The following is a 20537-nucleotide window of genomic DNA, read 5'->3' on the forward strand; positions in this document are numbered from 1 at the left end:
CCTTATTCTTCTTCACACCCAAACCACCAACACCCACCAAGCTCTCTCTCTCTCTCTCTCTCTCTCACTAAAAGGAAATCTAGAGACATCAGTCTTATCCCATCTTGATCAAACTCATCAGACCACCATCAATTGAATCACTAAAAGAACATTCCTTTCACAATCCAATGTCACTAGCAACACAACGCAAACCCCAATTCCAAATCAAATTTATCTTCCTTTGGGAACTAAGAAGACCCCAAAATCCTTACTGATCAAAACTGAAAATACCCAAAATCCAAATTCTAGTTTCGATTCTTTACAAAACCCAACTCGAATTTACACAAGCAGACGAATCAAAGAAGCAGAGAAAGTTGAGAGTGCCTGATAAAAAAGATAACATCTCGCCGAACCACAGAAGAACCAAAGTTACAATTTGAAGATGAAACTGATGAGCTATTGGAAACATTACTAAGTCAAACATCTAAATAATCTGAAAAGCAACAAAATTAGGAAGTATTGAAGCTTAAAGAACAGAAATAAACAATCCAGAAACCCCTATTCAACCACATATCATAATATCAACAGCGAAAACAAACCCACAAAAACTCAAAAACAGTTTCGATCCAGAACCTCCTTACCTGGATCGAATCTTCATTCTAAATTAGTCAAAAGGCCGGCCTGCTCGATCTCTAGGAGCTCGAGGGCCTTCTGGTGGACCCAGGTCTCGATGGTGAGATCGGGCTTAACATTGAGTCCGACGCCGAGGATGACAATGGTGAGGAAGCTGGTGACGTAGCAGGGGAGATCCCAATCCTTCCATTTTCGAGACTGGCCTGGAGGTAGAGGGATAAGGTAGCCTTTGGGCTATTCTTTATGGTCGGGACTGGCCCAGAGGCTAGGGCCTGTGGTCGAGCAGCCGCGGGTTCGGAGGGTTTGGATGAGACGCTGGCGGAGCATTTTGGGGGCGGGTATGACTTTCTCTCGCTCGAAGAAGAGAAAGAGAGGAAGGAGTAACCAGAGTTAAAAGAAGACAGGAGGAGGAGGCAGCCAAGCTCTTCCCGACCCATCCCAATTTGTTTCTAGTGAGTTTTCATTTTCACAAATCAAAGCAAATCGCAAATTGAAAACCTTGAAGACAGAAACAAAACGAAAGCAAAGGGATTACGCCACAATAAGGGTCGGATAAGTGAAGAACCGGAGGAGAATCGGGAGCAAATCTGAGCAGTTTTTTGGATGGTGAGCTCGGTGGTGGTGGTGGATTTTGGGCATAAAGAAAAGGAAAAGAGAGTGAAATAAATTAAATCGAAAAAAGGAAAGGAAAGGAAATTGAACAGGGGTATAATGGACATTTTACCATTCACCTCACTTACATGGCGCTGACGTGGTGTCTAATTGTGTGCCACGTCAACTAGTTAATGAAACATTTGGACGACGAGGACTTATTAGAAAAAAATTGTGACCTCAGGGACTTTTCAGATTAAATTAGAATGTCACGAACTGAAACGACGACAGAGTCATAGTACAGGGACTAAACAAAATTTTGCCCTTACAATTATCTCTATCATTGACCTATTTTTTCTATTACATCAATACAATAACTAATTGTACGTCCCTGAATCAAACTCACGATCTCTCACTCACGTTTTCATTCATTTTGAATCTAGGCTCTTCTATTTCATTTTTTGTTTACTTATTTTTCCCTCTCTTTTCTTTTTATTTCTTTTTTTATTTTATTCCCTTCTATCTTGGTCTAAAATTCCTGAAAAACTAGCTTTTTTCATAAAAGGGATAAAGCAGTGGACCAAATGGTACTAGGCTCTATCACCGGCCTTTTCGATCATACACCTCACTGAATAAATAAAACAAACCAAATAAAATTAAACTTCTTAGAAATTACTTTTTGATAACTAATCCTTACTTTTTCTTGTATTTTCTCAGCCCATTACTAATGTGACACTTGGGATATCACAATATTCTCTTCTTTAGATTTTGACATTTCGCTAAATGGGGAGGTATCAAACAAGTAATTATATATATTTACTATCATACATATGACGTTTTTGATGTGGGACACAACTGTTTACTTAATAACGGATCGATGTCATTCTAGTTAGCTATTGACCAAATAAACATTATATTCTAGTTTTAAGTTATTACAATTTTAATTTTTAAATTTATTAGATGTGGTTGAGATGCACTTATTTTTCACAATTTCTTAAATTTATCCCTTACGTTTGCAAGACTGTGTAGATATAGTAGCTTAAAAGAAAAAAGCATGAAGTCGACTTGCATGTAAAAGTGAAAAGATATATATAAATATATAGATACCATAATAGCACATTGGCAAAGTCTAGCTAAAAACTAAAAAAAAATACCTCTAATGGTAGCATGAAGCGAATTTGCATGTAGAAGCGAAAAGTGTCCATAGTCTTGAACATTTTCAGCCTGTCAATCTTGATAGGGCTTCCATCCTTATGAAGCAGTGGATTTGTGGTGCAGTATTGGAACAAAAAATTCATCATCTCGGACATATTTATAGGGTTTCTTAATGAGGTCCCCACATGGTAGATGATTCCAGAAGATTTATTACCATTCATTACGATTGCTGTAATTATTGAATTTACTAGCATGTCAACTGGAATCTGCATAATTGATAAATAAAGTGAAACTCATAAAGAAAAAAGAAAAGGCAGACTATTCAGAGAACCAATACGTGAGATATATCAAAACATATTATATTATTGATTATCAAAACTAAAACAGCACAGACATCAATTTCTAGACTCAGACCATATGTTTGAGGACCAAGTAAGATAAGGAATTGACAAATACTGATAATTAAGATCAATAAGCTCATTTATTAAAAACAAATTAGCCTACAAAGGAAGACATACACCAAGTAGTTCGATTCACTAAAAGAGATTCCAACCACCTAGAAGGCTAGAAAACTCAATTTTTTGTTGTACAATTAAAAAATCCTATTTTTTGTTGTACAATTAAAAAATCCTAAAAAAAATTGGCCTAGATTCTATGTGAGTCTTGACAAGTCATTTAGTTTTAATTTTTTTATATTCTTGATGACAATGTAATTTCCTACCCCATTCCATCTTGATGTCAGTGAGATTTGAACTTATGACTTCTAGCCAATATGCCATGGCTCATCGACATTTTGTTAATTTTTCAATTGATAGTCCTTAATATCAGTGCTCTATTTTTTGTGATGTTTTCCTAACTAAATCAAGCGTTCCGTCTATATAAAAGACCCTTATTTATCAATAGTGCAATTGACGAATGTAGTATGAATAAGAAAAGAAATAGGTGCATTGTGTGCTAATAGTTTGCCGGCTAGCCTAAATCTTGAACCTTTTAATCGAACAAAAAAAGAAACAAAGAAGAAAGAAAAAGGAAAAAAGAAGTAAATATTTACGAGCTCACCATATCTAACACTGAGGTAGGATCCATTGGTAGGCATGTCAAGTTCCCTCTCCAGTATCCACTAATTACACTATCAACGGTTCTGTAATCATCAAAATTTAATTAATAAGTATATAATAATCGTTTATGACATTGTCAATTCTTTTTCTTTTTCTTTTTTTGATAAAAAAAGTACAGAGGAGATTAGATGTTAGTGCCTCTAAGAGCAAATGCACTGCAACTGATCTTGCCTCTTAATAAGCCCAAAATCAAATATTCGGGCTAGGTTGTGAATAAAAACAAGTCTTTATTGTTCTTAGGGGCTTCAGCTTGTCCACGGCAGAGTATCATTACACGGTCATTGGGCATACAGTTGGGAAACTTCCTTTCAGCTATCTCGGAGTCCCCATCTTTCAAGGTTTTCCTTCTACTATCTTTTTACGACCGATAACAGATAAGGTGCGTCGTAAACTCAGCTCTTGGAAGGGAAAGTTGTTATCTCAAGCTACTAGATTACAACTTATTGATTCAGTAATACAAAGCTTACTCATCTATAGCTTTCATATCTATGCCTCACCCCTATCTCTCTTGAGAGTGGTTCAAAGGTGGATTCGTAACTTATTTTGGAATGGGGATCCGTTGAAAGATGGAAGAGCTTTGATTTCCTAGGATCAAGTCTGTCAAACTACGGGCAGTGGTGGTTTGAACCTAAAGAACCTATTTGTTTTAAATCAAGCCTTGCTTCTTAAACCTAGGTAGGAGGTTGTTTCAAACGTTTCACCATCAGTGAAGTTTCATCATGCACGTTTTCTATTGAATGGGCTACAACCTTGTACATATTACAAAAAGTCCTCAGTATGGCTAGGTCTGGAAAGAGTTTGGGGAGCTCTGCTCTCCAAGCTCCATTGGATAATTGGAGATGGCAAATCGATAAGGTTGTTGAAAGATAATTGGATGGGTGAAATCTTAGGTGAGGTTTTTCATTTTGATTCCCAAACTTTGAGGCAACTTGGCAATAAGATCAGTGACTCCATTGCATGAAATATGGGATTTGCCAGATATATTCTTCCAAGCCTTTCCGAATGTTATGGCTACACTCGCCTCTCATACACTACCTTCCGAGTCTATGAGAGACATGTTGTTTGGTTCGATACTTCGTCGGGTGTTCCAATGACTAAGGATGCATATGGCACGTTGTCGCAGTCACTACCCAAGTTACACTAGGGTTCGTTAATTTAGCAAAAGTCAATACAACCACACATTTGCACTTGGAAGATTCTTCACAGGAAGAGACCTACTGATGAGCGACTTCAAAGGAGAGGTGTGACCCTTCCATCTAAATGCAGGTTTTGTGGGTCAGATAGGGAATCATGGGAGCACCTTTTTTGGAGCTACATGGTTTTGAGGGAGATTTGGACGTGGTGCTTTAGCATGTTCAAGTTCCCTTCCATGCAACACCACTCTATCCATGAGCTCCTTTCATCAACCTTCATCTCTTCACCCTCTCCCTCGGTGAAATTGCTTTGGCGCATCACTCTGTGCATTCTACTTTGGTGCTTTTGGTCAGAAAGGAATATGTTGAGACATGGAGGTGGCACTTTCAACCTCCTCAGATTCATGCACTTTTTCTTATTGATTTTGAAAGAGTCAGCAGGTATAGCTTTTGTCTAATCTTCCTCAACTTCAACTTATCCTATTTTTAATATATTAATGCTTTCATCCTTGAGAGCATGCACTCCATATTTCATAAAAGTGACCTGGACACCTCCCATTCCCCTTGGGTCAAGATTAACACCGACAGTTCTTTCAGGGATACAGACAATGCTGGCTACGGTGATATCGTGTGTGATGCTAAGGGTGTTTTTGTTCATGCTTTCGCTTCGAGGGTGAGAGTTCCTAGCGCCCTTGATGCTGAGGTTCTTCCTTTTCTAAAAACAATAGGGGTGGCCAGGTCACGTAATTGGCAACATTTGTGGATTGAGACGGATTCGGCGATAGTGGTGAGATTTTTTGTGTCCCCAACTCTTGTCCCTAAGGCTGCTCATTGAGTGGCTAAATAGTATGGTTTTAGCGAGACAATTACAGTTGCGTGTCACTCACATCTTTTGGGAATGGAATGTTGTGGTAGATGTGTTAGCTAACTATGGTGCATCACATGAAGGTACTCACAAATGGGATTTGTTGCCATAGTTTTTATCTTCTCGTCGAAGAAGGAAAAAATTCCTCAAATATAGGTGTTTTTTTAAAATTTAAATATGGCATCAGTTATAAACACAAATTAGAATTTAATACCATCAATTTATTTTTCCTGATTTAAAAACGATTACTTGCCTTAATTATTGCATATCTCTTCCTTTTTTATTTGACCTATATATTTGTCATTTTTAGTAGATATGTTTGTGTAGATAATCCTATTATTAAATATGTCAACGTGATCAATTGCCTTAATCATTGTATGTAACTGATGCCATATTTTAGGAGATATGTTTGTGTAGATATTCCTTATTTAAAAAGATTAATTGTCTTAATTATTGTATATCTCTTCCTTTCAGATTTGATCTTTATATTTGCTATTTTTAAGTAGATGTGGTTGTGTAGATATTGCTATTAGATTTCGTAGATTTCTCAATCTGATTAAACATCCTTTTGTGGAGGTATTCCTATCATGTAGTGATTAAACATCCTCTCATCAAGGTATGTCATTTTGCTTTTCTTTTTTTCCCTTTTTTTGAATGAAATTTGATTCCCCATTCCAATAGGCGTAGGTATAGAATCAATATTCCATGTTCATTAATTTTCCATAATAGGGTCCATGTTATTGACTTATTGTAGATGATGGAGGGTGCAATCAGATCAAGCTTCACTTCAGTAATTTCAGCCCTTAACTCGTCGGTCATAACACGTCCAAACTTGAGAAGGTCGCACCTAAATTCCAGGTGGGTGTACTCTTTAGCCATCAAAATTAACTTGTAGTATCTATTGAGAAATAAGAAGATGAAACAAAAACCTGCAATCAAGAACTTGTATAGTCTATCATACCTACTCAATATCAAAAACCTAGAATGATCACAAAACAAATACCTCTTCGTCAGGAGCACACACACCTTTTGAATAGATAGCAATCACAATACTCATCAACCGTACCAATCGGATATGCTGTCGAACACAGACAACCCACCAATCTCTGATTGTGCAATCCATTTATATCACAAGCTTGTAGAGATATTGACACCAACTTTGAATGTGCAGATTACACTTTTCAATGTGAAGTTACGTAACCTCCAACCCAGAGGAGAATTATCAATTGCTGAAATCAAGGGTTAAGTAATTCTGGGCGACGTCTATGGGCAGCCGTTTCATGATCGACTTCCATCAGCAACATTATTGGATTTTATTATCAATCCTATTTAATAGGTGAATGGGAATTTGAAAGTGGTAGATTCAGTAATTCTTAACAACATTGGGTTTTATTATTTAGTCTATTTAATAGGTTTTTTTATTTTGCATAAATTTAATTAATTGGTTTGGGTATATATTAAAACACTCTTATGGATGGGTTTATTCTAAAAGAGGTGTGTCAATTTGGGTGTAGAATCAAATTCCCCTTTGTTCTTTGGGTTTAATGCCCGCTTATGTGACTACCGTTTTCATAACCGAGCCCCACAACGGGGTTTAGGGGAGGGGCAAGGGCAGGGCTGGAAAGCACCCTTAGATGGTTGATTGAAAATTAATATGGATGATTCTTTCATAGCACTTTGAAAATTAATATGGATGATTCTTTGATAGCACTACTAAATAGGGTGGTATTAGAGTGATCATCAGAGACTATTCTGGTGCTTGTGTTGATGGGTTCTACAGAATAGTCTGTAATTTTCCCTCTGCGGAACAAGTTAAGGTCTTGGCAGGGAGGGCAGCTATCTCACATGCTTTGGAGCATGGGCTCTCTTCGGTCGCCTTTGAGAGATATTCTTTATTACTTGTTTGGGCAGTCAAGAAGAGCGTCTTCCCCTGTACTTCCTCTCTGGGTCATGTGTATGATGATATGACCTGTAATCTTCATTAGATCCCAGGTTCTTACCATACTTATGTTTATCGTCAAGACAATACTGTGGCTCACAAATTTGCTAATTATGCTTGTTCTTTTTCTCAAAATATTAGGAGTTTGAGAAGGAGTTTTCTCCTAATTAATAAAGAGTTTTTATTAAATTTCAGTGCTAACTACTCTAGAATTTTAATTCACAATTTTAATTCGGTGTAAACAATCATTACTAGACTCTTAGTTTGAACGTTTGATTATGCTTCGGTGCGAAACAAAGCCAAGCATTGCTGAGGCTTGCTGCCTTACATTAGTTTTTATTTTTCTTTACTCACATAAGTGATTAATTAGTTTCAATAAGCCAATGAGGGTTAGGCACTAATCCATTTGGTACAATAAATTCTCAATTTAAATACTTCTTTTACTTGACAAATGTTAGGTGCACTTGCGCAAAAGTGTATCAAGTCAACTGCCCTATTTGGTTGGACTGAATGGTAAGTGTCGAGGATGAGATGATTGATTGTTTAGTTTTCGTGTTTGGTAGCTTCGTGGTATTGGTGGTCTTAGACTTGGTGTGAATGATTATGGTTGGTTTGCGGCGGAGAATCGTTTGCTGCGATTGCGTCCTAGGAGCTTCGAGGCTGGACCGCTGGAGCACCCTCTTGATGATTATCCACGATTTGGCGGGCTTCACAAAACAAGGTTTTGGAACCAGCTGGAATGGTCAATATGTCTATGAAACAACTTGGCCATGGTACTTCGATAATTGCGGTGTTTGAGGTTATGGCCTTGCACCACCGACTTTAATCTTTCAGCTACATGAAGGAAACATGGACTATAGACTCTTGTCGGCGGCAATAATCTCTACTCCAGTAAGAAACTATGAGTTTGGGATTAAGCGACCACAATCAATCCTTCTCGTTGGAGGATACTATAGCACGGTATGGGGTGAATATTATTTAAAAAGCTGCTCAACTTGGACGATACAATGACGCAATCTGAGGTCATTAAATTATATAGATATGTGTGTTTTTATTTTAAGTTTTACACCATTTGACAGCAGCTTATAGAATTCTGTAAAACGCAGCTTTGATAAAGCTAAAGATGCTTTTTTGCCTATGTTATACTATCCTTAAATTAATTGGGTTAATGTCTTAAACCAGCATTTGTCGTTACTAACGGTGGAAGCGTTGACTTTGGACTAATGTCGGCTTTCCCCAAAGAGGAAACACTAAGTTTTTGAGATATTGTTGTCCTCTGGTCAAAAACATGATGAACAAACTTTTGGTTTTTTCTTATTTTATATTTTACAGTTGTTTTTTCTTCTTAAATTTAAATTTCGCAACCCTTTAGAGATGCTCTAATTGATAAGAGCGAATAGAATTTTATTGGAAAATAATTATGATTTGTCATATACTTATAAATAAATTTAAAAAAAAAAAATTAGGCACACAACTATTACCTGAGACCTTGAATCCATCCTGGAAATGGCTCCTTATAAGTGCTAGTAACAACAGTTGGACGTATAATGGTAATCGGTACACTACCTTTCGAGTGTTCTAGATATACTTCTGCCATTGCTTTTGTAAACACATACGTATTTGGCCAGCCATACAACTTAGCCCTACTCATCAATTATAGAAAACAGAAGTCGGTAATAATTAGAAAAACAAAAATTTCAATAAGTTTTGCAACAATATGAGAAACCGATTAAGTCACACAGAAAAAACTGTTTATTTACTTATCAATTTTTTATATTAATTTTTTGTGCGGACATTTTTACCGACAAAACATAGAGTAGACATGGAACAATTGTATAATATTATAGTAAAGATACTGATGAAATAAATTAAAATGTGTAACTACAATAATTTGTAGGACGATAATTATTTATATACCATAATATTAATATTCTTTTGTTCATATAAATATATATATATATATATAAATTGGCTCATGGTAAAACATATAAATGCATAAAATACTTAAGAATCTATTTTTGAAAATTTTCAAAAATTTGAAACTTACTATCTGGCCAGGGCCGGTCCTAAGACTCTAACAGCATGAGGCGAAGAAATAAAATGTGGCCCTTCATGTGTGTGCGCGTGTGTATATATCGCCAAAATGCAGTACAAAATTTTGTGTAGAATTAATAACAAAACAAAAATATATGAATGTTGATTCGTATATAAATTTCTGAAATACAAAATGTAGTTAAAATAATTAATATATAGGCTAATATTTTTGGTCAAAATCTTTATATGGAGAAGGAAATCAATTAGTTATTTATATGAAAAAGGAAAAGGAAATGAATTAATTGTCTGTTTTCATAAGAAAAAGGATAAGAAAAAAAAATCAGTTTTCATAAGGAAAAGATTTTTATATGGAGAAAGAAATGAATTATTGATATGAAAAAGGAAAAGACAATTATTAATTGTCTATTTTTATATGGAAAAGGTCAAAAAAAAAAAAAGTGAAAAGAGAATACGCCTACGAGGTTTGAACTTTGGTTGGTTTAGAAAGAGACACACACCTTGCCGCTGGAGCAACAAATCAATTTGTGTCCATGATAGCAAAGAAAATATATATACTATATATAACATATTTAAATAATTAAATTTCTCCGAGGCCCCCGGAAACCGGTGGCCTGAGACGGCTACCTCAGGCAGCAACCCTCACGGCCGGCTCTGTATCTAGCTGTAAAACTGTTCCTCATATGGACTATTAAAGTGGAACACAAGAAATATGTTTTTCTTTTTGTATCTTTGGGAAAATTTCTTTTGCAATTGATGTTGAAAGGAACCAAGAGTAGCATTCATGTATTCATTTGATCTTCCAAAAAAAGTCCACAGGGAGTAGCAATAAACCTAATACTTATGTATATACCCCAATCAGGGTCCGAATCAAGGGACACCAAATTTTACAAAAACTTTGACACACCTCGTGAGTCATTAGATTTTAAAATGTTCAACGGTTCAGATTTATTCTTTGAATGATGTCAACACATCACCAAGTGACATGGAAATTACATGGCATTACATATTTCTTAAAATTAAACTTTTCTTCATTAAAAGATAAAAACAAAATTAAAATTTAGAAAATCAAAATCAACAAAAGTAAAAGAGAAAAAGAAGAAGAACGAGCAGAAGAACAAGAATTCCCAGTTCCCATCAAAATTCGGTTCAATTATAGTCCTCCTTAATTATCCCTTGTAACGTGTGTAGACCTTCAATTATATTCCTCCTTAATTATTTCTATCCCAAGTCCCTTGTAACGTGAGCTGATTTGCTGAGGGGTGATACTGTGTGGTCATGCCCAGCAGACCCATGAGAAGAATGTCATAATTGGGAAGAGATAGCCATGGAACAAATAATAGAAAAAGCTTGCTGCAAACTTGCAAAGGCAAACAGGAAAATTTCATTCGTGTCATGCATTTTGCTTGCTTTGGTCAGCTTTATCTTTTGGAAGAAGAAAGAAACAATGGACAGTGATGAAGAACCTATTGGTGATGCCATTGACGATGAATTTGAACAAGGAACTGGCCCCATAAAGTTTTTGTACGGGATCTAGTTCGGGCAGCTAGTAACTTTCAAGAGGAAGAAAAGCTTGGCCAGGGAGGATTTGGTGGGGTTTATAAGTGATTCATAAAGGACTTGAACTCATATGTAGCTGCGAAGAGGATATCCAAAGGAGGAATATAATTAAAGGCCTACAGAATTTTGATGGGAACTGAGAATTCTTGTTCTTCTTCTTTTTCTCTTTTTAGTTTTTGTTGATTTTGATTTTTTAAATTTTAATTTTGTTTTTATCTTTTAATGAAGAAAAAGTTTAATTTTAAGAAATATGTAATGCCATGTAATTTCCACATCACTTGGTGTTGTGTTGACAGCATTCAAAGAATAAATTTGAACCACTGAACATTTTAAAATTTAATGGCTCACAAGGTGTGTCAAAATTTGTGTAAAATTTGGTGTCCCTTGATCCGGACCCATACAATTATACACATAATATTATGTGCGTGTGTGTATGTGTCTATTATAGCTAATGTAGTTGACGCTTAAATACCTTGTAGTGCCCAAGTCCTTCATCCTCTTTGTAATGAATTTTTCAGAAGTATCTTGTGCTTTGAGTTCTTTCAATATCTTGTCTGCTACGGTTTTTTCCACTATTGCAAGGTCGGATTTAGTGCTTCTCTTTACTAGCTCATCCATTAAAGAGAAATCCTCGACTATGAGCCCAGCCTTTTCACCACATACATAAGCTGTGAAACATAGATATGACTTTTAAGAGGCAAAAAAAGATGGAAAATTCTATAATGTGTTAACGTATGACATGCATACAATTACCTTAAAAGTGGTAAAATAAGTCCTCAAAATAGTAATATTAGTCCTCAAAGTAGTAACATGATATTAGTCCTCAAAATAGTAACATGAGTCCTCAAAGTGGTAAATTTTCTTAGTTACCACATGAGCCCTCAAAATAGTAATATTAGTCCTCAAAGTGGTAACATGAGTCCTTAAAGTGATAAATTTTCTTAGTTTACCATATGAGTCCTGAAAATAGTAATATTAGTCCTCAAAGTGATAACATGAGTCCTTAGAGGGGTAAAAATAGTTTATGTATGAGAAATGTTAACATACCGTAGCTTTACCCAAAAAAGATACTATGTATTATTTTGGTCAAATACTAGAATTCGAATAGAAATACATTTGTTGATTTTTTTCCCGCACCCCTATGAAAGATAATGTTTTTTTTTCTTTCGGTGAATATGAAAGACACATTCTAAATAATAATAATAATAATAATAATAAATAAAATAATAAAAAACAGAATATGAAAAACAATTTGTCGTAACTAGATATGTAATTTTTTTTTTACATCTAAACTGATTATTTGTAATACCCCAGAAATTCGTTATTATTTTCTGAGGATTTTTCGGAATTAATTTAGTGGTTGTTGGTACGAGTACGTGGTTCGGGAATGGAGTGGAATTATTTTTGGACGAATAATTGTTCAGGAAGCACCATTTTAGGAGAGGCGCGAAGGTTGGCTTTTTATACGTTGGGTTTCTCTAAAAACTTCCCTCACAAAAGTAGCAGAGCGCATCGATACGAGTTCGTGAACATGTGGTACTCATAAATCAAAGTGCGTATGAGAAATTTATGGTCATTGGAAGTTTCGGATTACTATAAATAGATTTTTTTTGTTTTGGGAAATCAGAATTTACATTTTTGGAAACTTCTAAAAACTAAAACCAAGAAACGCTCTCTTCTCTCTCCTGAAACGCGATCGACCTGACCCAAACCCGCATTTCCGACCCAGCCGGAACTCGTAAGTCTGGCCACAGCAGACCATCGGACCAGCCCAAATCGACTCGCCTTCTCCGTGCGCTCCTCCCTATGGCGATTCGCACTCACAGTGGCGCTGCAAGGTGGCGAAGCAAGAAGCAGTAGGACCCGACTGGTCCTCTCTATTTTGTCGAAGGCGGAGGGTGAAACCAACCTTTTTGAGTTCGCAGCAGTCTCCTCTGTCAATCCCTAGTAGTGGTTTTGCTCAATTCTCGTTGTGGAGTTGCAACTCAAGGTGAACAGTAAGTTCTAGCTTTAGGCGACGATCGGCGGCAATCTAGGCCAAGTTGGTTCAAGCCCCAGGTATTAATGTTGCTCTACTTGGTATTCTTGACATTTTGGACGGTTGGATTAAGGTGGTTTTGAGTTTGGTTCAGCGGAAGTTGTGCAACTGCCTGTGGTAGCACTGTGACGGCATTCCGACCATGTAAGGAGCAATTTCTTGTGTTATCTGTCATCTACTCGTCGATACAAGCATTTCGATATATAATACGTAATTTTTGGAGATCGTATGAGCATGTTAGGGTTTTTGTGATTTCGAACCGTTCGGTTTTCGATCCATGTGGACTCGATTGTCTGATCGACTTGTAGTTTTGTCATATAGATCATAGAAGTATTTCGGAGACTTTGGATGGCCTCGAATGAAGTTCAGCCTCGATTGGCGTTACTTTCAGAATTTTAGTTCAAACATGGGTTTTGAACTTTAATCACTTTGTGATTCGTGCACTGAATAGAGACTGTATGTGTTTAGGTAATTGTCAGACTTGTGTTAAGCGGATTGCTGCGATTTGTGCTTATCTTCGTTAGCGTGTGAAGACGCAACAAGATTGTGATGCCCCGGAAATTCACAATTATTTTCCGAGGATTTTCCGGAATTAATTTTATAACTATTGGACGGTTTCGTGGCTCGTGGATGGAGCGGAAGTATTTCGGGCGAATTAATTATTTGAAAAGTATGACTTTAGGGGGGGGGGTTCAAGGTTGACTTTTGATACGTTGGGATTCTCCGAAAACTTCCTTCACGAAAGTTGTAGAGCGCGTCGATACGAGTTCGTGGACATGTGGAACGCGGAAATCGGAGTTCGTATGAGAAAGTTATGAGCGTTTGAAGTTTAGGGAAAATTCTATAAATAGTAGTTTCCATTTTCGGAAACTTACTATTTCCATTTCTTTCATTCTTCTTTTTCCGGAAACCAGAAGCTCCGTTCTCTCTCATCACCCGCGCTCGACCCGACCCGAACCCGGTGACCCGACCCGGCTTTTCCGGCGAGCTCCGGCCATCTCCGGCGACGAAACTTTCCAGACGGGATCGTCTCCGCCGTCTGGTTGTCCCTGTGGTGTTCTCTAGCGCCGATTCTCGGTGGTAGCGGCGGTAGAAGGCGGTGCAGGTTGGTGTTTTCGGACCCGGCCGGAAAACACAACTCCGGCGACTTCATGGCTTCAACGATTCCTTGGTTGAGCTCAGAGCGGCCTCGCTGATCGATCCTTGGTGGTTGTTTGGATCGATTCACGTGAAACTTCGATCAACTCAGTTGGGATTACTGTTCACGGCTTGTGAGGTAGTTTTCGATCCCTTAAGCTTGTTTTCTGACTTCGAGCTAGTTATGAGAATTCACAAGCATGCTTAGATGAAGAACTTTGATGTTGGGAGTTTTGTGAAATAATGTGTTTTGGCCGGTGGCGGTGCACCACCGTCTGTGGTGGCGTTCCGGCGGTGTTCCGGCCACTTAAGGAACTGTTTTTGGTATTATATATGTTCTACTCGTTGATACGAGCGTTTCGATATATAATATGCAAATTTTGGAGTTCGTATGGAATTGTTATGATTTTTGCAATTTCATACCGATCGATTATTCTATCCGTGAGGATTTGAGCGTCCGATCGACTTGTGGTTTGGTCACATCGATCGTGGACGTATTCCAGAGACTTCGGGAGGTCTCGGATGTGGTTTTGCCTCGATTGGCGCCACTTTGGGGGATTTTAGTTCAAAACAGGGGTTTCGGACTTAAAATTGGTTATGAATCGTTACTGATTTGAGATCATTGGTGAATAGGTGCTTCTAGAAGGTGAATTGGACGAGTTGTTGGTGATAGTGTACTAGTTCGGTTCTGTATAGAAGACGCAGCGGGATTCTGAGGTGAGTAATCTCACGAAGTTCATTTCACGAACGGGAATACCCTTATTATTTTGAGAGTTATTTAGTTAACTGCAAACTATAGATGGTATTAGTGGCACTTTTGAGTAGATGATTACGTGTGTATATATGTATATTATGGGATGTATATATATACATACGTATTCATGTATTAGTAGATATATGTTTTGGGTGGTTTGTGGATTTATGAAAACAATATGCATGAAATGATGCTTTTTATTGTTTTGGGGTGTGGCTTTTGGAAAACAAATGATTTGTGGAAATGACTGATTTCGATTTGTTTTGAAAAGCGTTGAGATTTGAGAAAAGTGTTGAGATTTGGGTATGAAAACAATGGGCATGAATTGATGCTTTTTATTGTTTTGTGTTATGGCTTTTTCGGAAAACAATAATTATGGAAATGTTGATTTCGATTGTTTTCAAAAGCGTTGTGATTTGTGTAACATTTTGGGTCCAATGCGACTCCTTTAATGTTTTGCTCCAAGGGACATTGCGGCCCGAGGATCGAAGGTCTAAGACCTTGGGCAGAATACCAGGTGACCACGTCTTTGGCCGGACGAGTGGTTACGTTTTTCAGTTAGAGCTCTAATCTGTCTGCCATATAGGTAATTCATGGGGTAACGGGAATTGGTTATTTACAACTCATGACATTACGTATTTTTAGGGAACAAGGTGTGAGTTGCTTCCTTATTAATGGTTTTTAAGGGGACAAGGTGTGAGTTGTTTTCCTTATTAACGTTTTGATAGAAATCAAGGTGTGAGTTGCTTTCTATGGTACGATAATGGTACATTTGATAGGAAACAAGGTGTGAGTTGTTTTCTATGTTTTACTGATAGAAATCAAGGAGTGAGTTGCTTTCTATGTTTTACTGATAGAAATCAAGGTGTGAGTTGCTTTCTATGGTACGCTTATGGTACAACTGATAGAATTCAAGGTGTGCGTTGTTTTCTATGTTTTATTGATAGAATTCAAGTGTGGGTTGTTTTCTATGTTTCGTTTTAAAAGGAAACAAGGTGTGAGTTGCTTTCTTTTATTTCGATTTGAAAGGAAATTAAAGTGTGAGTTATTCTCCTTTATTTCGTGTTTTAAGGAATCAAAGCGTGAGTTGTTTTCCTTATTTTTGGGGTGAGTTGTGTGTGGTTTGAGTTACTCATACGGGCTTGCAAAAGCTTACCGGGTTTGTTGTGTGGCAACCCGGTACACTATTCAAACGGTGTAGGGGTTAATCCTGCAGGTTAGGATAATCGGGGCTGAAGCGGAGGTAGCGCCTTTGCGGCTTTACGGTAGGAAGCCATTTTTGTAACTTTACCGTTGATTAAGGACTTCCGTTGTATAGTTACTCTGAGCTGCATTTACGTTTTATTTTGTTGTTGACAATCTATTTCGTAAGCATTGTAATATATAACTCTATGGAGCGAGTTTATATTAACTTTGAGGGTTCAGGGCATCAATATCTGTGTAAGTTAAAGGGAAAAAGATTCCAGGTATTTTGTATTGATGACTGGACGTTCACGCATATATAATTATGGGGTTATATATATCGATTTTCATGTGCGTAAAATCAGGGGCATGACAAAGATTCAGAGGTGAGTAAATCTCACAATATTTGTTATGAATAAGTTACCATATTGTCTTGGGAGTTATTGTTTACCGGTGACTATAGTTGATATTAATGACATTCCTAAGTAGATGACTACGTGTGTGTGTGTCTATATATATATATATATATATATATATATATATATATATATATATATATCGGTGCAATTGTTGTGATATGGGCAGCATATGACATATTGAGTTCATTATCGTTTGGAAATAGTGAACTTGTTTATTGAGTTGTGATTATGGAATATCATTGTTGTTGAGGTTGCAAACAATGATTGGAATTGAGTTCATTTATTGTTGAGAATAGTGAAATTGTGTATTGAGTTGTGATTATAGAATTTCATTTGTTTAGATACCATGGGTCCAGTATGACTATCTTAAATTGTGATTTAAGATATGGTAGCTTGTGTAGGAATATCTATGTAATGATTGGTGAAATTAGTGTGATGAATCCTTGTGATGATTTTTGTGTAAAGCTTGTGTAGGAATATCTGTGTAATGATTTGGTGAAATCAGTGTGATGATCTTTGTGATGATTTCTGTGTGAAGAATGTGGAAATATATGAGTAATGACCGGTGAAATCAGTGTGATGATTTCTATGATTGGAATTGTTTGTTTTAATGTAATCTCCCTAACTAAAACTATATGCAGGGGTTACTATGAATTGATTTACCTTTGTTTGAATTGTGATTGCCTTGCCTTCTTCTTGTTTTACCGTTGAGGGTTGAATGATTCAAGGGACCGTAGTGTGACGAGAGTTCCCTATAGGGAGGATAGGAAGGTGATTTCATTGTTTTCACCTCCGATGTCACGTTGATGACAAAGGCTTCTGGTAAGGAGGAAAGGAGTGTGATTTTGTCCCCGTAATGCAATAAAATGGTTCCAAACATTACTTGAGGAGGTTTTGTTTGACTAGAAATTGTGTAATTGGAAGCTAGGTTGAGAATCTGAGCATATGGTTTAGTCATGAGTTGACTTACGTAAGCATGATATGGAAGGTTATAAAATTGAGGGTTGTAGTTATGAGTTGTGCTTATTGTTGTTTAGGTTGAGGTGACTCAAGAATGTGTTTCTGCTTGTGGCCTTTAAGTTTACTTATACAAGCTTTCGTAAGGTTACTGGGTTTGTTGTGTGGCAACCTGGTACACTATTCGATGGTGTAGGGGTTAATCTTGCAGGTCAGGGAAATCGTGGCTAAAGCTGAGAAGTTGGATTGACAGCTTTACGGTAGGAAGTCAATTTTGTGACTTTACCGTTGTTAAGACTTCTGCTTTGTAGTAAGCTCTGAGGAGCGTTTACTTATTATTTTGTTGTGGCAATTTAATTGGTAAATTTGTGTAATATATGACTCTGCGGAGCGAGTATATATTGACATAGTGGGTTCAGGGCATCAATATGTATTTGGTTTAAAAGGAAAAAGTTTTCCAAGTATTTTGTATTGATGGCTGAACTATCACGCATGTATAATTATGAGCTTATACATTGATTTTTAATGTTGTATAAAAATCGGGGCGTGACATTATTATATTGATATGATTTCAAACAAAGGCCACAATATACAAATTAAATACTAAACATAACTACTTGAAGTTATGAAATGGCTCTGCTCACCAATCCTAGCCTTTTTAGCTCTGCGTTCCAACAATGGTGGCCGGCTACGATCTCCGTGCTAAGCCATATGTTGATGGCCCTCCAATACCAACCTTGTACGACAACCACCCAATCTAACCCTAGAACCTTCATCAACCCTTTTGACTCTCACTGGAATGAATTGAATGAGGTAAATGAGACGGATTGGTGATCTAATCCGTGGAGACCCAAGGCTCGGTGGTTGCGAAATTCTTTGTTTCGAATTCTTCCAAGTAGAGGTCAGCTCAAGGTAGGCTTAGGCATGCTTGGAGGAGCCTGTTTCTTGAGACCATGGGGAGGCAATCTTCTATACGATCTGGATTTGGAGATGGCGGTGATTGACATCGCAAATCTTGGATGGCAAAGAACTTCTTATGCTTGGCATAAAGGATGGGAGCAAGAGACGATCGAGTCGGACTGGCAGTGCCAGGTTGTAGATCTATAATTGCAACAAGTGTTTGAAATTAGGCGAGCAATGTTGGAGTTTGATTGTGATCGAAAGCTGGGGACGGCTATACAGCATGATTGCTCACGGCGATGCAGAATGAGGATGAAGATAGACATGCATCGATAAGCTTGCGCGACCGTGGAGTCTGCTTGTGTGGCCACGACGGATGATTGCATGACAATGATACGGCAGGTCAACGGGTTGAGAAGAGGCTGTGAAGCTGGAGATCGGAGGCCAGGTTCTGATAGGGTTCCCCAACAAGTTTGCGTGCCCAAACCATGCTGGGTGCCCGAACCATGCTGGGTGCTCAAATAAAAATTTGATTGAGGGCCCAATGGAAGTTTGGGACCTAAATGGGTGAAGGCTTGGAAGTGGGCTCAACTAGGGTTCTGAGCAAGAGTTGGGCTCTCTCATGGGCCAAATTGATGAGCTCTAATCTGCTAGGTTTTTGTACTTGGGATCCCGGAGATTTCAATCCAGCAAAATATGTTTACCCTGACATAAGTGGTACTATTAAATCTTCTGGAGCAGTACTGAAAGAGGACTCAAGCTATTCTATGATGGCGGAGCATGAAATGTCAAATGAGTGGACCTATCTCTATGTACCACTGTGGGTACTACCACATCTTCTTGTTCTATCTGTAGATGGTAGCGGAAGGATATGTAATGCCCACTCTGGTCTTAGGCTAACACAAATTTCTAGTAATTTGATAACACTTCAAGAATGTTATCCAGATGTGTTACGATATGATTGTAACCAACTCTATTTCAATCTATAAAGTTATTTCTTTGATTCAAAAAAAAAAAAGTTATAAGCAAAAACAACCTACTTGATGCACATGACTACTCATTGGAAGAATACTGACACTTCTCATAAGCCTGTAATCTATAAAGAAAAATAAACGCACACACCTTATTTTGAAGGAAAAATCAACTACTAATTAATTATATATCCTCACCCAAACGTGCAATATATGATGTATTGAGAACAAAATGGAAAATAAAAGAAAAAAACAAAAAAGAACGTACTTAATACAAAAATGAAAATGAAATTTTTTTTACTAGAGCTAATTTCCCAAAAAAATTAGATATACAGTAGTTCTGTTTAATGTGTTTGGCATTCCAAAGATAAACTTATTGGCGTCTAGACTGACTACATGTGTACTAACCTTTTTTATTTCTTTTTTTTTTTTGAAACAAGCTGAAAGATCTTTATTAACTAGGAAAACACTCCACAAGTTGGAAGTTTCAGACACTTGCCCATATTAATTAGATAGCTAACTAGTATGAAATAAACAAAAAAACTGGTAATGAATCCCCTTAAACATTAATGAGCTCACTTACTGGTTACTATGAAAGAAACCTACAATTAACCACATGAATAAACTTAATAAATAACAATAACAGCAAACTTAATAAATAAAAAACTCTTGGTTGATTATTTTTCACTTATTTTTTCAAATTATAGTGTACCTACTCAGTCAATATAAAGTTTTTATGTTTGGACGAATAATTTGTCTACAATACTATATATAATTCTCAAGATTTTTCAAAATAATAATAGTATCTTGCATTAAAATAAAAATAGTATAAAAAATTACTGGCATATGCTCAAACTTAGCTTATATCCCTCCCCTATAAATTCTAGTTCCGCCACTGGACACTTAAAAAACGCAAGGTCCTCCTCTCTGCCATTTGAGAGTTGGCAAGACTCTGGTTTATCCACCCTCTATGGTGCGTCTCCACCCTTTTGTAGTGAGTTTCCCTGAGTTTGGTCTCAGTTTTTGATCTTTTTATGTCTCTTTTCCTTTCTATCTCTCATTGTTCTAGCCCAATTTTTCACCAAATTTCCTGATCTACTATCAGACATCTCATTCTCCTCCATCTCAAACACCACCTCGCCCTCTCATCTTCA

At 37.1% G+C, this 20537-nt stretch overlaps 1 protein-coding gene across 1 annotated transcript in view; it reads right to left on the reverse strand.

Annotated features, from left to right (window-relative positions):
• The window catches only part of LOC112180929 (probable fatty acyl-CoA reductase 5), a 34208-nt gene that overhangs the window by 3217 nt on the left and 10454 nt on the right, over nt 1-20537 (reverse strand). The window contains exons 5-8 of the mRNA XM_024319503.2: nt 11498-11693; nt 8895-9056; nt 3418-3499; nt 2358-2624 (exon numbers count right to left, since the gene is read on the reverse strand). Coding sequence (XP_024175271.1) covers nt 2358-2624; nt 3418-3499; nt 8895-9056; nt 11498-11693 — 707 coding nt within the window. The remainder of the gene's footprint in view (nt 1-2357; nt 2625-3417; nt 3500-8894; nt 9057-11497; nt 11694-20537) is intronic.

This window comes from Rosa chinensis, chromosome 7 (assembly GCF_002994745.2).
Source record: "Rosa chinensis cultivar Old Blush chromosome 7, RchiOBHm-V2, whole genome shotgun sequence".
In the NCBI taxonomy this organism is placed as follows: domain Eukaryota; kingdom Viridiplantae; phylum Streptophyta; class Magnoliopsida; order Rosales; family Rosaceae; genus Rosa; species Rosa chinensis.